Here is a 17,330-nt window from a genome sequence, read left to right as displayed (position 1 = left end):
TCACTATTATTGTCTCACAGGACAGTTTAATGTGAGACCGAATGTGATTATATGCTTTTCTTTTTACAGATAAAACCACCACCACATCCACCACCACATCCACCACAACCGAGGTTGCCATCAAAGGAGATTTCAACCAACTCATCAAAAATGTTGGCGGTGCCTTTATTGCCATCAAACTTGAGGATATTGAAGCAAATACAGACACAGAGATTGAAGCACCACCAACAGGGAAGGAAACTGAGGAAGAGAGTGAAACATCAGAAGACTCTAAAACAGATGAGCAGCCAAAGCCAGGGGAGGTAATAGTGGATGGAACAGCCACTAATGCAACTGTGAATGCCACCACTGATGGACAACTCCCTCCTGTGAATGTTACAGAGGCCACTACCACTACTACCACCAGCACCACAACCACAAGTACTACCACTACTAGTACAACCACCACCTCCCCTGTCACTGTACCACCAGCCTCCAATGAAACCATTACTGAGGTCAGTGCTGATAACACAACTGAAGCTACCAACATAAGTCTCATTTCAACTACAACTGTGGTGGCAGAGACCAATTCTTCAGCAACAAAAACAACAACAACTGAAACTGTCACCAGCAAAGAGGAGCAACAAACCACAACCTCACAGAAACCAACATCTGAGGAAGTGACCATCATTCATGAAGGACCTGAACCTGTCCTGCCAGAACATACAACTATTAAAACTGAAAATACTTCAGTGGATGAAATTCCAGCCACTAGCACTCCAACTCCAAATGTTACCATTGTGGCACAAGATGTTGCACCTGTCACAACTACAACTGAACCCACAGTAAAGGAGGACAGTGAACCAGAATCAAAGCCTGAAGAAGCAGTGCCTGGTGTTGAAGAAGTAAGCAACACAACACATCACAGCAATGTATCCATCAGTACACCAGAAGTTGTCAATGACACAATATCTGAAATACTTCAAGAGACTTTCATCAATAGAAGTGCACTGTTCCCAGAGAACTTTGTGTCTCCTGGGACACGCCTAGAGGACATCATGTCCTTTGCAAACATTCCTGGTAAAGCAATCATTGTCCTTGATCTCTCAGCTCTCAGACCAGGAGATTCACCAGGAAATGTTGGCTTGCAGGAAGTAGAGGATGAATCATCACACAATAATGTTACTGCTGTTAATGAAACACAGACCAGCACACCTATAACAGAAGAGTCACCACTCCACAATGCCACAACACATGATGCAGGCACTAAAGAAAGTGTGAGTGAAGCTACAACTCAGCCAGTTGTTGCTACCAGTGTTACTACTGAAATTCCTTCTACATCAACATCATCATCAACAACAACAAGTACTACTACTACTACTGAGAGACATGTTGTCATTGTAAATGCAAGTGAAGTTTCAGCACATGAAGATGACTTAGGAAGGGATACTGGAGAGGAGCAAGTTTCTAAGGAAGTGGTCACCATTCCTGCTGTTCCCTATGAAGGCAATCCAATCTTTGCCAGCAAAACTCCCCCACCTGTCAGAACCACAACTACCACCACTTCCACTACTCCTCCAACCACCACCACCACTACTACCACAACCACATCTCCAACCACTACTACCACTACCACAACAACAACACAGCCCTCAGTGATGACAGAAAACAGCACAACCCCAGCCACCACGACCACCACCCTGGATTACGACACAAAGGGAGAAGAGGCTCCTGTTGAGAACCGTGACACTTCCATCCTTGACATTGCCTTCATTGCTAGCTCAGACCTCAGCACCATGGCAAGAAACACCTCCCATGACACCCCAGCTGCCACCACCACTGCTCCCACCACCACCACCACCACCATCACCACCACCACTGTCATAGAAGGGATTACAAACACATCACAAGAGTTTCCAGGAACAAATGTGACTGCCATTGATACAACCAAAGATGACCCAGCACTGGTTCATATTAATAAAGAGGTGGCTGCAACCTCTACCAGTGCTCCTCCAAAGGTGTTGTGTCATGAAGGTAAGTTGTCAGCTTTGCCTTGGTTAACTAATTTTATGATTTCATTCCCTCCTAGGAGCATCATTAAAAGCATTGAGAAATTCACCTGAAGGATATTAATGGAAGAGTACTAAAAAACAAACATAGGGCTGCATTCAGAAACACCTTCCTTTGTCATCAGTTTGTTTTCAAAAGCCATAAAGATGATTTGTCATGTTTTCTAGACCATTAATTTCTCCTTTCGATAATGTAGAAATCTTGGTTAACCATCTATAGAATGACAGAAATATTCATAAAAGCCTGTATAGCTTTAACTAGCAACTAAAGACTTTTAAAATGCCTCAGAATATGGTCTACAATCAAGTGACATTGATTCAAGTCATAACATTGAAGCAAGGAAGGAATCCCTAGAGACAATATACATATACGTAGATAAATTGCTAGCTTTACCAGTCTTTGAGTTATTAGTTTTGGTCATGCCGGAAGCATCCTCTAGATGTTCACACTGACACACACATTCTCTCGGCACCACAACAGACCAGGTGGAGTGCATCAATGGAACCAGCACCTGGGGACGCTGTATTCCACGGAACTCCAGGTGTAACTCTGTCCCTGACTGTTCTGACAAGTCTGATGAGCTGGACTGCAAGGAGAATAATTGCTTCGGCAACTTCCAGGTAAATCTTTTTAGGTTCTTGTTATCATAAGATGTATGAGCAGTTGTGAGAAATATTGGTATTATAAAGTTCAGTAAATTTTATCACTATAAATCTGATAGAAACATATACTAATAACTGCTTTATGTTAAGAGTTTTGCAAACAAAGAAGCTTTTAAAAGAAAATTGTATATATAGTATATGGATGAGAATGAGTGATGGATATAGGCTGGTAAATTTTACATAGGAGTTGCCGTATGCACACTTCTTGGCTTCTTGCAGCTTCCTTTATGTTTCATGTCCTTTGCTAGAGCAGTAAAAAGAGTGAAATGTCAGATACTGATTCTTTTGTCTGAAACATTTTACAGATAATGACAGCATTACTTAGCACAATTGCATCTTTTCCAAAGCACTTACATTTCTTGATGCCTTCTTACTCATCACCATGTGCAAATATAAATCCAAGCAACATGATAACATAGAATAAAATCTTGATGGTGCCTGTATGACCCCTCTGTGTCCCTCACAGTGCCGGGACGGGGAGTGCATTGAGCGGCTCTATGTATGTGATGGAGTCACCAATTGCCAGGATGGTGATGATGAGCTGAATTGTGGTGAGTACCATACCATTGATAATAATGTACAGAAAAACACTTGGGGTGAGGGTGCAGAAAGGAAATGTTTAATCTCTTGCACCTTGCTGAAGGTAAAGAGGGATCGAGGGACAGATTCTGATACTAATATTGATATACCTTACTGTCGAATATTTTTCACATTCCTGTCTAGTCACTGTGACCATCTTTCTCTGGCAGAGTCATGGCAGTGTAAGGAGGATGAGCTGAAGTGTGGGGGCAACTCTCCTTCCCCGTGCATCCCCCTGTCCCTGCGGTGTGACGGCCAGCCAGATTGTATCGATCACTCAGATGAACTCAATTGCACGGACGTGTGTCGCAGTGATGAGTTCCACTGCAGCGAGGGCTGGTGCATCCCCCACGTGCGGACTTGTGATGGCCGCCCAGACTGTCACAATGGGGAGGATGAAAAGAATTGTGGTGAGTGGCAGACTGTGAAGTGTGAGGCAAGGAGGTGACAGAAAATTAAGCCTTTGATGGAGGAGCAGTAGGAATTTAATTAATAAAAGACCGTCACAGCATTAGAATATTATGCTGAGAAAGATTACTCATCGAGAAGTTATTTGTTTAGTGGTGATAGAAAAAATTATGAAAGCACCCTTGCCTTTATACTCACCACATGTGTTTCAGATTGTTCTGGACTGGACGAAACTCAGTGTGCCGCTGGTGGGTGTGTGCCAACCTTCCACCTGTGTGATGGCCTACGGCAGTGCCACGACGGATCAGATGAGTGGAACTGTGTCAGGATAGACAACAGCACCCGCCAGCTGGAAGTCAGGTACTGCTACAATTTGTATTGATTTTAGCAGAAAATAACATTAAACATTGGAAATTTTGTATGAACTATTGTTGCACTGCATTTGATGATTCTAAGTCACAGGAATTTGAGACATTATGGTGTTAAATTTTCATGCTAAATTTATCTTTAGAAAATAAATATATTTGCCTAGTGAGTAAGCTATGTTAGTTCATTATTGAGTAATTAAAAAGCATAGGATAAGGGTAAGTGACAAGTGATGAATGGTGGTGTGACAACCTTGCAGGAGTGGCAAGAATCGGTGGAGTGCTGTGTGTGGTGAGGGTTGGACCAGCAAATGGACTGACCAGGTGTGTCAGCAGCTGGGTGGCTCAGCCTCACTCAGCACAGAGATGAGACGAGTGTCGGAGTCCGTGCCACGGCCAAGGGTGCAGCTGCTACAGAAGGCAGTGTCAGGCGGCTACACACCCCTGCAGTTTGTTCTCAAGTCTGACTGCTCCAGTGACACTCTGGTGCATCTTTCTTGTGAAGAGCACTGTGAGTTCCTAAATATATTCATATTTTATATTATTTGATTATATAGTACATTGTATTATTATTTAATCACCTTTCTTATTACCACTATATATTCATAATTTTATTTCACTTGGTCTTTTGTTTTTATTTCTTTATATCTGCCTTGTGTTTGAGTGTGGTGTGTTTACCTCTCAGCATGTGGGTCTTGGAGCCTCGGGGATGATATCCTGGAGGAACACCAGTTGTCAACCAATACTCGGCCCCCAGCCACAGAGGGACAGTGGCCCTCATTGGCACTCCTACTGAGGACACATCCCAACAAAAATGACACTCATGCCCAAGGCCAGTTTTGCTCTGCCTCTATTGTAGCACCCAGCTGGATCTTAGCAGCATACAGCTGTCTTTCCTCAAAGTGAGTGTGAATGCGATTATGGTTGTGTCAAACCAGTGCTTAATTGAGCCTACCTTCTGATTGATTACATCATTACATCACTTATCTCAAGGTTAATAGGTTTACCATGGACACATTATCTGTGTATCATTCTGCATATATTTGGTGTCATTTTCATGTCCTGGTAGCTTTTTAACGAAATGGCTATCTCTCTCCAGACATTTCATATTTTTCTTTCCTTGTCATTTCCTTCAACTGTTTAGTAATTTTTTGGCAGCCTCCTAGACATCCTTCTTGTATTTTGCTGGTATTCCCTGGCTGTCAGTCTGGTGGTGATCCATTGCATCTTGTTTGCCTCAGAGGTCATGTCTCATCTATAAGGCTAGTGATAACTTCTTGATACCTGCTTTTGCTTTCATCATCTTTCCTTATTTATCCTCTCTATTTTCTTACTTTTTTTTATTTCTTCATTCTTTATTCTTGTTTCATATTTTCTTCTTGTGTGTTTTATGCCTTGTTGCCACTTAATTAACAACAAGTGGGTCTTGGTCTCTTCAGTGCAGAGTAAACAGAGGTCATAGTATGCCCTGCATTTACACTAACTGAGAAGGGTTGAGAATGTTTTTTTTTTTCTCTTTATACATTTCTTTTGTTCTCTGCTTAAATTATTCATCCTATTCCCAGCATTTGCATATTCCCTGAAACAGCTAGTCACAATAATACAAGATAATAATATGTCCAGGTGCTGAAGAAAAACATTTTCCTTCACTTTTTACAGAGAAAATGGTCTGGATTTGGGCACCTGGGCTGTGGCTTCAGGCACTGCCTCCCCCACTGCCTCAACACAGTTCCATTACGTGGGGAAGATTGTGCCCTTCCCTGGCAGAGTGCGGACAGGTGGCCTGTGGACAGGTGATGCGGTGCTGCTGCGCCTGACTGAGCCACTTGACCTTGGGCCAAACTCTCAGCCAGTGTGTGTGCCAAACACTCCTCCAGTCAACACTGCACAGTGTGTGGTGGCAGGCTGGAGACGCACTGATGAAGGTAGGCTGTTCATCAAGCAGCAGTACTAAGATTTTATTCCTGTAACCGAGAAACAATACATACTTAGAACTGTATTTAACTCTTCATGTGTCTTTTCTATTAATCCTGAAGAAAATATCAAATAATTGTAGTCAGAATAGCATATTGTAAAAAGAAGGCTATTACTTATTTTTCTTTCCATCATAGGTGTGGGAAGTCAGAGTCAGTTCTTGCATCACCTGCCAATGCCCACCCTTGCCCTGGATGCCTGCAACACCACCCACTACCCAGGCCGCCTCAACCCTACCCACACCTGTGTTGGCTTCTCTGATGCCCAGCATGCACCCTGCCATGTGAGTGTATTTACCTAGTTGTAGTTTTATAGGGCCTGGGCATTACACTCATGTGGCCCTATCTCCACATGTGTGTGTGTGTGTGTGTGTGTGTGTGTGTGTGTGTGTGTGTGTGTGTTTGTGTGAGTCATGTTATGTAAACAGTCACTGCATACCTGTGTAATTAGGTTGTTACCTGGAAAATTGGAAGCAGATACACATACATTGGACTTAGTAGTACTACTACGTATATTATTCAGATATTTGCACGTTTTCTTTTGTGTTATTTTCTATATTTTAAGTCATTTTGAGTCACTCTTACTTTGAAATCAAGCATTTTCAAGACAGAGTCTCATGGTTTTCCCTCAGTGAAGTATCTTCCCTCATAGTTATGGTGACAAGAAACTAAAGGAAGTGTCACACAACATTTACATTGGCCTCTAATTTGCATTTTTCTATTTTACTTTTTTGACAGTGGCAACTCAGTTGTGTTTTACTACTCATTTTCTTTTTCTTGCCCTAGGTAATTTCCTTCAGACATATTTGATTTGTGTAACACTTGTTTTTATTGTTTGTTTCTCATTATAATTCACAGTGTAAGTTATCAGTTTGTGTTGTATTCTAAATGTGTTTCTGATGATACAGTTTGCACACCCTTCCTGAACCAGCCTTATCTCCCCCAGGGTGATGAGGGCAGCCCACTCATGTGCCGCAGTGAGACAGGGGCATGGCGCCTGGAGGGGCTGCTCACCCACCATACATGCTACGGCCGTGCACGCCACCCGGCCATCTTCACTGCTCTCCATGCCCTCCAGCCCTGGCTCAACAACACCATTGGCACTCCCCATGTCCCCAATGGAGCATCCACCTCAACCACCACCACCACCACTACTTCAACTACAACTACTCCCACCACCACAACTACTACTTCAACTACAACCACTCCCCCCACCACTACTGTTGGTTCTACTACTACTACTACTACTACTAGTGATGCTACCACCTCCACCTCAACAACCACCACTTCTCCTACTACCACTACCACACCACCACCTGGTGATGGTACTGGGTCTGCTAATTCAACAGATCTAGAAGAAGCTCTTCCACCTCTCTCCTCCCCAGGGATGGCTCCTCTATAGCGACCGATGGGCCGTAGCGGTGCAGTGTTGTGAAAGGTGCCATAAGTGCCGTGAATGTGCTATGATATGTGCTAAACCATTATAGAATCTACAAATGATAATATTATAGTATCTTGAAACTTTCTGTGATCTTAGATTTGTTGTAATGTAGAAAATAGACAAGATAATATTTAGCATTGTTGACTCTTGTTAAGAACAGGATGTCCCAGGAGCAGGACTGGCTAGTGTCAGCATCCTGGAAAGTGTGATGTGGAGTGCAGAGGTACATGTGCCAAGCATACCAATGTGTGCTGCCTGTGTGGTGCCTCGGGAGTCGGTCTTCACAGTACGTGCGTTATGCTCCATGGTGCTGAGGATCACAAGAGAGAGAACATGTGTTGAAAGCATAACTTGCTGAATTGTCAAGCTGCAACACTATGAAGAGTTCAATGAGTGTTGAATTTCAAGAAAATGTAAACTCAGTTATCCTTATAAGGTGACAAGGAACTGTGATGTTTCTGTACAGTAGATTGTATAGTGTGGTGACTTTCAGCATTACGTTCATTTATCAGTGATAAATGAGGACATGCAGTCTTATCCATAATGCAAAAAAAGTCAGTGTGTTGTTTCTCACAAGCATCAAACAGATGACTCCAGTATTGATGACATTTGTTGTAGAATTCATGCTTTTGTGATAAAGAAAGGTTGTTGTGAAAAGTGGAACAATGTAAATAACAATAGCAACCAAAATATATATACATAGATGAACTATAGAGCGAGACAAGCTGCCCAGCTGTATAGTGCAGTGGCCTCTTTGTCCGAGAGTGAGCAGTGTGAGTGTCCTGTGTAGCCCAGCAGAGCCACTGGTTCCTTGATCACACGGGTATGAATCAGTCACTAGCATACCATAGTGTAGTGTTGCGGAGCCTCCAGAGCTGGGCCCCAATGGGCTGCCGTCCAGTCAGACAAAGTGATGAGAGTCCAGATTGCCGGAATTTTGTTTATGCTCCTGCTTTGGTGTGTGGGAGTCAGGCTGTGGCTTGGGTCCAGTGCTTACTGATGTGATGCATTCATGATTCAGCAGAGGAATGACAATTCATGAAAAAGGAAATATGGATAGCATGAGGCAAAAGCTAAACATTGATATTAAAATAATGGACTCTGGTCCTTGTTGTTGGTCCCCTTTGTCAGTGATGGACTGAAAATGTGACCATATTCTATGTAAGACCTTGTTATTTCATAAAGCAGATGTAACAAGAGCATGTGGAGTGATGATATACATACATGATCAGCTGCACAGCATTGACATGAATGGACAGCTGTGTAATAGTGATAATGCATGGACAGATGGGATGCTTCACAAGACTAAACGGTTCCTAGTGCTGCTTTCATGGCTGCTTCTGTGGTGCCCAGTGACTAAAATTTCATACGTAGTATTTTCTCACACAGAACCTCCCATTTATAATGCATTTAAGTTTGCCATGTCTTGAATAGAAAAAGTACATGCCTTTTGTTACAGGAATGAGAGCAGCAGAGGCAGTGACTGGAGATGTGTGTAGCATTCCTCTCAGCCACACTGGGTGACACTTGGGGACCTGTCTGCCTGGCACTCTTGGGCAGGCTGTAGAGCTGACCAGCCTAGATTAGTTTCCTGACTAGCTCGGACCACAAGACAGTAGTGTGTGTGTGTGTGTGTGTGTGTGTGTGTGTGTGTGTGTGTGTGTGTGTGTGTGTGTGTGTGTGTTTCTATGTGTGTGTGTGTTTAGCTGGATCTCATGCCAGCCCTTACCACAGCTCACATTCAGTTATTATTGCCGTAAATAAGTGCTGAGAAAGACAGTATGTACGTAGTAATGGACGGCTCACAGGCCCCTCTCTTGAGCTTCCACCTTATATATATATATATATATATATATATATATATATATATATATATATATATATATATATATATATATATATATATATATATATTAAACGTTCCCCATGCTCATCATGTAAATGTAAATAGACTTGTATATTACTTGGGTATTACCATACCCACTTTTGAAAGTTTTTCATCTATACGATACTTACTCCTTCCATGTATCTCATAACAGCAGCTACATACGTATAGTCTAACATTTGTAAAGGAGAGGAAGATGAATGTGATATTACTAAGACTGGAGATTTTGGTGTCTTCCCTTGTAGAAGAAGAGCTCAAACTAGTGTAGTTTCAACTTTGGTGTCTGGGGCAAGATTCAAGCAGTTCCTGTCCCTTCCACTACTTCTTGTTGACATGCTACTGTGACTCATACCTTAGACATTGTTTTGCTTCCAAGAGAGAGAGAGAGAGAGAGAGAGAGAGAGAGAGAGAGAGAGAGAGAGAGAGAGAGAGAGAGAGAGAGAACATGTTTTACATATCATCATCATATACATTTTGTTTCATGGTTTTACAGTCTTCTTTCATCCATTTATTATTTTTTTTTTTTTTTCATATCCAAGTTCATGTCTTCTTTCTTTTTTATTTCTTCTTGGTCACAGTCATGTTCTTTTTACTACCTACATGTTCTTCTTATTTTATTCTTGACACAATTTACTTTGAGCATGTGGCATTTCTTTTTTTTAATTACATCTATCACTAATAACAAATTTCAATAATGTAAAATTTCCTTATTTGGCACATTTAAGCTCAGAACATAATGCTGTCAATACATTTTTTATCCTATTTTCTTTAGGATACAAAATTGATATTGACTTTTATTTTCAAGTCATTTTTAGTTAATGTTTCCAGTCAATTTGAATTTTATTAATTAAAAAAAATAATGAACATATTTACTTAATTGTTGCATTATCCTTTTGTTTTACCACAATCTGAGCTCCAGTATGTGTGTCTTTCTGACTTATTTATTCAATCATTGTTGTTAGGGATTTATTCAGTCATTGTTGTTAGGGGAACCAGAGAAAATTAAATACTGTGAAGTGCCTTAACTTATAAAGACAAGCTAGTATTACTTTATCAGAAGAACCAACCAACTCTCCTAACCAACTAACTATGTAACATTAACCTGAGAGTGCACCTCAGCACTGTCATTATTATTATTATTATTATTGTTAATACATTATGATTGTACAGCTTTGACAATGAAGAAAATTAGAAAAATGCCATATAGGTATACATATTATAATACATGTACATTTTTTATATGTACATTATCATGAATACTTTCCATCACATTGTTTGTACTGATTTCCTAAACACACACTTTATTCTCATCCTTGTATAGTTTACGCAAATTACAAAGAAATCGTTAGCTTGTCGGTGTTTGTCTTATTACTCTTTTTACTTGCTTTCGTTGTTTTGCATTTTCCTTTGTTCTTTCTCAATTCTGACTGAGACCTCTTCCACCGCAAGCTGCCAAGTCAGTTACTCATCTTGCCCAGCATTTGTCAACTAGAGCAGAAACTGTTTGGAAAAGGAAGCACACAGAAAAAAAAAAGAGCTACATCCAGATAATTTTTGTAACCAAGATTCAAGGAAGGATTGGAACTTTCTGGAGCCTCGGAGCAAGATGTGAGCAAGACGCAAAGCTCCAGAATTTTGCGCGGCGGCCAAAGAAGGTGTGCGGGTCTGGCAACACCAGAACCCGGTAGTGTAAGGTGCCATGTAAACCAATCATCCCAAATAAAACTTTCATGCAAACACATATTTCCCTCAGACACTGCACCTTAAAGTTAGCACAATAAAATTAGTCACTTAATCTCTATGGTGAAGAATTAACAATTGAACAAGCCATCATACAAACAAATAAATAAATAAATAGCTAATCTAGTTGAAAAGAAGCCTAAATGAGTGTCTTCTTTGATTCTTATGAGATGCCACATCCGATGAGAAACAACCAGTGTGTGTCATTCTTATTTTCATCACTTATAGGAACACAAAATGCCAGTTCAGGTGCCTAAAACTATGAAGTGTAGATTCTGGTCAGTTGAAATCTAAATGCCATCATTACTTTAAAAAAGATATGGTGAGGCTTCTTCACATGGATGAGAATCAAGGATTTAAAACAAAAGCAAATTAATGTAAAAATTCATTTAATATATCAGCTGATTCTGCACTTCTACACAGGGCAACAGCAGCAAGCGTGTTTAGATTATGAATGAGCAGTTAGCAGAACTTTCTGACACTCGACAAGTATGAGGCACTTCACTTCATTGCCGCAAGACCTGGTACTCCACACCATCAATCTCCACATGTGTGGCGTACTCCGGAATGCTCACTACATCAGAGGTTGCTGCCAACAATAGGTCCTGCTCCCCACTGTCCACTACTGACTCACACTTCACTGGATCACCACTCACCTCATACTCCCCCACCACAGTCCCCATCTCACCCTCCTGAGCCTCCAGGGTTGCCACTGCCACATCTTCCTCGGGAGGTGCACTGGGCAGGGTCTGTGCATTATGCTGCTCCTTTATGTGAGTCACCAAAGCCCAGCAGGTGGGCAGGTCAAGGCCACACAGTTCACAGCGGCGGCCTGGTGCTCGAGGTGCCCGTCGGTGCTTGACAACCTGTACAGAGGAGGTGCCGTCAGGATGGTGCAGCAGCATGCGCTCCCCATGGACACAGCGCTCATGCTCTGCCCTGTTGTACTTGTTGGCGAAGGCCTTGCCACAGGACTGGCACTTGTAGGGCTTCTCCCCGGTGTGCACACGGTAGTGCAGGGCTAGCTTGGATGGAAGGTGAAATCTGCGTGTGCACAACTTGCAGCTGTACTGTGGAGACAAGGCAGGGTCCTGGTGGCGGCGGCGGCGGTGCAAGTTAATTGTGTTGACAGTGCGTGCTGTGTAACCACAAATGCCACACTTATACTTCTTCTCCTGTGAATGGTTGGCATCGAGGTGGGCAAGCATCTTGGAGCGGTAGGTGAACTTCTTGGGGCAGTGCGGGCAAGGGACACAGGCCTCCCGATGCACTATCTTGATGTGATGGATGAGGGAGTTTTTTTTGAAAGACTTTCCACAAAATTCACACACACTCTGGCCATGTTGAGTTCTCACATGAGTCTTGAGTTTGGTTTCACAGCCTACTGACACTTCACACAGAGAGCATTTGTATGGCGCATTACTTGTGTGTTGCTTATATGCTTCTTCACGCACATACTTCTTTCCACAATGCTCACACTCCATCTTATACTCCTGAACATTGTCGTCCTGGTGTTGTGTCTGGTGGTGGTGCTGCAGCTCGTCAGGGGTTGAGAACTGACAGCCACACACCTCGCACACCTGGTCTGGAGCATCCTCATGAGTGGCGAGATGTTTTTTCAGGTTACCAAGAAGTGAAAACTGTCGCTGGCACACCTGACATTCAAAGTGGCGGTTATGCAAGGCTACATGTGAGTAATACCTGCGAGCCTCAGTGAACACCTTGTCACAATAACTACACTCATATATCCTCACCTTTGCTGCGTGCACTTTCCGATGTTTTCTGAGATGAATCCGCATTTCAAACTCTTCATTACATTTAAGACACTGGTACATTACCCTCCCATCCTCCTTCACTACCTTCTCCTGGTGGTACTTTTGTTTTGCCTTCTCAGAATGTTTTCTTTGCTGTCTGGTAGTACTGCTCTCAGAGTCTAGGTCATTTATTCCTATTCTCATCACTCTGTTACTCTTCTCGATGTCATGTTTGTTGTCACACTCCTCATAACCATCACCATTGTTGTCCTCCTCATCATCATATTCCTCACTACTTTCACCATAATTAACCACCTTGTCCATCAGTGTTTTGTAATCCACTCCCTCACCACACTCATCTTTTGTGGCCTTCCAGTCTAACTTTTTATCCCTGAGGCTTTCTTTCTCATCTCCGTCTGTCTCACTGCCATCATCCCTTGGCTCCTTATCTGCGCTCCAGTCCTGATCTACATTATCACACTCATCTCTCAGCACTTGGTCAGCATCCCCTTCACTATCGCCTAAATCATACTCATAGTCATTATCTCGCTTTTTTCTCCTGCTCCGCTTTCCTGAGGTCTTAGATGATACTGCTGGAATGTGTCTAGTGGAATTTTTCTGTTCTCTGCTAGGCAAAACCTTTCTTTTTCTGCCTCTCTTCTGAATAGTGGCAGGAAAGGCTTGTGTGGCAGTCTTGGTCTTTGCTGGAGCTGTTGGGGGCAATGGTCTTCTGCTCAATGTGTCTGGTGATCCCTCTGCAAGGTGAACAGTTCATGAAGCAGATGTGAATATGAAGGTACGGAGATGGTAAGAGAGTAGGGAATATAGAGACTTGACTTTGGATATATGTAAAATGAAGGTGATGATGGCAATGTTAGCAGCAATTGAGAGGCAAAGTACACAGTGTAGACGTGAATGGTTAACCAACTTATGTGGTCATATTCATGCTTTGTTTTTACAGTCAATAATTTGTCTTTAATAAAACAATAAAGTTACTTCTGATACATTACACACAATTACACTACACTAACATAAAAACTACACATCAAATGAAAAAGTCAATAGAAATCAAATTAGAGATGTGTTTCTGCTTACCATTTATTTTCAACTTCAGAGCTGCTTTCTTGAGAGCAACACCAGAGGAGGAGGCAGCTGGCTTGTGTGATGGTGTTCCTTGGCTCTGAGCAAAGTGTGTCCCTGGAGTGTCAGTGCCAACACATGCATCTGTCAGGTATGGAATGAGGCACTGTGTGGTGGCAGTGCCTGGTGATGGCTGCCCACAGTAGAATATAGGCACACCAGGAATGTCTGAATGGCAGGCGTCAAAATACTCCGAGTCAGTCTGTGAGGCCACTGACACATGCCCCACACTGACAAACAACACATCCACCTCCACATCTTCTTCATCGTCCACAATTATGCACTCCACCTTCCACTCACCATCCCGGGGGAGGTACTGGTCCCTCTGCTGCATGCTGCTGGACATCGCTGAGGGACGCTGGCTGCACCATTACACACCATCAAGACAGACCCCCTCTCACCAAAAAGACCTAATAGTCCTGGCTTCCCTCTCACTCATTGATGCCATACAGCTAACCTGAAACAAATGAAACAACTATGAACACAATCTATACAGTTAATGGGTCTGATGGAAAGGTTTACAAATTAAATAATGGCAATCAAACACAACCACCTTGAGAATTACCGTGAAAGTAGGAAGAATGGAAAGGAAAGAGGAGTAAGTGAGTGACAAAGATGACAGCAAGTCAATGTAGTACTGCATTAAGGAAAATAAAAGCTAAAAAGCACAAGTAATAAGAGAGAGAGAGAGAGAGAGAGAGAGAGAGAGAGAGAGAGAGAGAGAGAGAGAGAGAGAGAGAGAGAGAGAGAGAGAGAGAGAGAGAGAGAGAGAGAGAGAGAGATTGCAGGCATTCTCTTAAATATTATGACATTATTGATCTATTTGTATAGGGGAAAAGAAACAAAACAGCTGGAGAAGTGAGTGAGGAAAAACAAGAGCTGGAGAAATGAAAGAGGAAAATAAGAGAGCTAGAGAAATGAAAGAGGAAAATAAGAGAGCTGAATAGAAGAAATAGGAAAAAAAAACTAGAGTTGGAGAGACAAGAGGAAGAACAAGACAGCTAGAGAGATGAAAGAGGGAAAAATAAGAGCTGGAGAGATGAAAGAGGAAAAACAAGAGAGCTAGAGAGACAAAAGAGGAAAACAAGAGAGCTGGAGAAACAAAGGAGGAAAATGAAAGAGTTGGAAATAAGAAAGGGATTTTTTACCAAGATGAAGGTCTTGATTCCTCATCAGTTACTTCTGTATCTTCCAACCAAAACTACTAGTGTATAGTACCTCTGAAGGACTGCAAGACAGTTGGCTAATTTTAGATGCAGAACAGAACTCCATAAAGGCCTAGCTAACAATACTCATAAATACGATGATCCAGGAATTGTCCAAGCAAATGTTTGAAGGACTGGAGAGATTGAGCTGACACCACCACTTCAGATAGAGAATTCCACGTGCTGATAACCCATAATAAGAAAAAATGACTTCTGACATCAGTGGAGAGGCACTAAGATCTTCAAGCTGTGACCCCTTGTTCTACTGAAAGTAGCTCTAGAAAACAGACCATTTAGTTGAGGACTCAAAGCACTCAGAATCTTCCACACTTGAATCAAATCAGCTCTCAGCAATCTACCCTTAAGAAAACATAGATAATCTTTATGAGTATGGTAGGTTACCAAAACCATGTGTGACAAAGATCTGATACATGAAAGGTGATCAGCATAAGGTGCCTCTAAAAATGTTGCTGGTAACACCATTTAGCTTTGCATCAAATTTCATGGATGTGAAGGTGGAATTTCAATGAGGAGTCAACTAGAATGCCTAGGTCTCAAACAGAATCTTTATGAGGAATGAGGTGATTTCCTAGTAGGTAGACATGGTGAGTATGTGTCTTGAGAATTGTAAACAAGCACATTTGTTGATGGACTTCTTTAGTAAGGCAATGAAACATCATTATATAATAGCATCACAAGCATTTGATTTCTTTGATGGAGCGGCAATATACAGTTTGAGATCATCAGCAAACAAAACTAATTTGCAATGAAGATCAGCAGTGACATGGTTAATATAGGTAAAAAAACAATAGGGGACCAAGGACTGAGCCCTGGGGAAGACCACTTGAAACATTAGATACATGACTAGAGGAGTGATAAACAACAAATTTCATTTTCCAACTAGTAAGAAAATCACAGAGCTAGCCAAGTAGAGGATTTCTGATACCAATTTGAAATCATTTTGATAATAAGACATGGTGGTTTACAACATCAAAGGCTTTACTGTAATCAAAGAGTAGAACATCCACATCTGAGCCTTGGTCAAGATGAAAAGTAACATAATCATAGGTAAGGAGAAGTTGATCAGAAACAGAAAATCCAGAACGAAAACCAGAGAGAGAGCAAGTTATTAATGTCCAGGTAACCATAAAGTTGAAAGGTAATGAGCCTTTCAAGAGTTTTAGAACAAACAGAGGTTAGACTTATAGGCCTGTAGTTTGAAGGACTGAAGTGTGAGCCCCCTTTAAAAAGAGACATAACATAACGTTAGCAAATTTCAGACAGAGGAACCCTTCATAGAAGAAATGCTTTTACAGAAAATGAGATAGAAAGAATAGCATAAGGCAGGGGCACACTTCCTGAACACAATACTGGGGAGGCCATCGGGATCACAACTAGAAGACAATCTAATCTTACTTAAAGCCACCATAACATAATTTACTGTGAATTCCTTGAAAACAAAACGAGAGTCAGCTATTTGATTGGGGTGAGGATCTGGCAGTGACCCTCGGAACAAGGGGAAAGCAAAATAACTAGAGGAAGGAGGAGGAGGAGGAGGAAACAATAGTATTAAAACAATAAGAATGGAAGGAATGAAGGAAAAGTAGCATCGTCGTAGGTGAAGGAAGGAAAACAAGGATTGAAGTAGCATGGAAGGGAGAGAGGAGATAATGGGGGGATGAGGAAGCACGTTCAGGACAACAAGCAGGTCAGCACTACCTCCCTCAGCTTTATAAAGACGTGACACACCTGTAGTTGGAGTGAGAGGGCCAGCATTACCTCTGCAAGACAGGGTGACACACAGGCCACCACTCCACTGTTTATATTTTGTGGTAGAAAATGAAGGGTGGGTTAAGGGTGACTCTTGCAGATCAAATGGGAAAAAACTGGCTTATTTATTTATTTTCTCTCTTTATTTGTTTATTCATTCAGTGTTTTGCTTTTGTCTGGGTCACTAAATGTGGGATTATCGCCCTTGTATTTATATTTGATCATTCCGTTCCAGAGTGAATCAATAAAATGGATGAAAGACTAATAATACTGCATGGTTAACTTTTGCATTAGAGAGCTGGACAGAAAATACGATATAGACTATGTAGATATAAAAAAAAAATTGATCTTTCCCCCAG

The 17,330-nt window shown here is 41.8% G+C and overlaps 2 protein-coding genes across 13 annotated transcripts in view; one reads left to right on the top strand and one right to left on the bottom strand.

The window, feature by feature from the left end:
• LOC123507179 (mucin-5AC-like) overlaps positions 1 to 11,099 on the top strand; it is a 170,539-nt gene extending 159,440 nt beyond the window's left edge. For all 12 annotated transcript variants that reach the window (XM_045259854.1, XM_045259855.1, XM_045259847.1 and 9 more), the window contains 10 exons: positions 70 to 2,013; positions 2,530 to 2,669; positions 3,178 to 3,262; positions 3,461 to 3,700; positions 3,911 to 4,058; positions 4,324 to 4,574; positions 4,749 to 4,965; positions 5,723 to 5,988; positions 6,175 to 6,320; positions 6,983 to 11,099. In XM_045259854.1, the coding sequence (XP_045115789.1) occupies positions 70 to 2,013; positions 2,530 to 2,669; positions 3,178 to 3,262; positions 3,461 to 3,700; positions 3,911 to 4,058; positions 4,324 to 4,574; positions 4,749 to 4,965; positions 5,723 to 5,988; positions 6,175 to 6,320; positions 6,983 to 7,438 (3,893 nt within the window). In that variant the 3' untranslated portion in view covers positions 7,439 to 11,099. The remainder of the gene's footprint in view (positions 1 to 69; positions 2,014 to 2,529; positions 2,670 to 3,177; positions 3,263 to 3,460; positions 3,701 to 3,910; positions 4,059 to 4,323; positions 4,575 to 4,748; positions 4,966 to 5,722; positions 5,989 to 6,174; positions 6,321 to 6,982) is intronic.
• A 375-nt stretch (positions 11,100 to 11,474) lies between these two features.
• LOC123507181 (zinc finger protein 43-like) lies at positions 11,475 to 17,035 on the bottom strand. Its single transcript, XM_045259859.1, has 3 exons — positions 16,951 to 17,035; positions 13,952 to 14,453; positions 11,475 to 13,611 (listed from the first exon to the last, which is right to left on the bottom strand). The coding sequence occupies exons 2-3, from the start codon at positions 14,340 to 14,342 to the stop codon at positions 11,609 to 11,611; spliced, it is 2,394 nt and encodes a 797-aa protein (XP_045115794.1). The 5' UTR covers positions 14,343 to 14,453; positions 16,951 to 17,035; the 3' UTR covers positions 11,475 to 11,608.
• Positions 17,036 to 17,330: the final 295 nt, after the last annotated feature.

Source organism: Portunus trituberculatus, chromosome 21, assembly GCF_017591435.1.
Source record: "Portunus trituberculatus isolate SZX2019 chromosome 21, ASM1759143v1, whole genome shotgun sequence".
NCBI classification, from domain to species: domain Eukaryota; kingdom Metazoa; phylum Arthropoda; class Malacostraca; order Decapoda; family Portunidae; genus Portunus; species Portunus trituberculatus.
The sequence above is the reverse complement of the archived record's forward strand: the minus strand, read 5'-3'. Positions and strand labels throughout refer to the sequence as shown.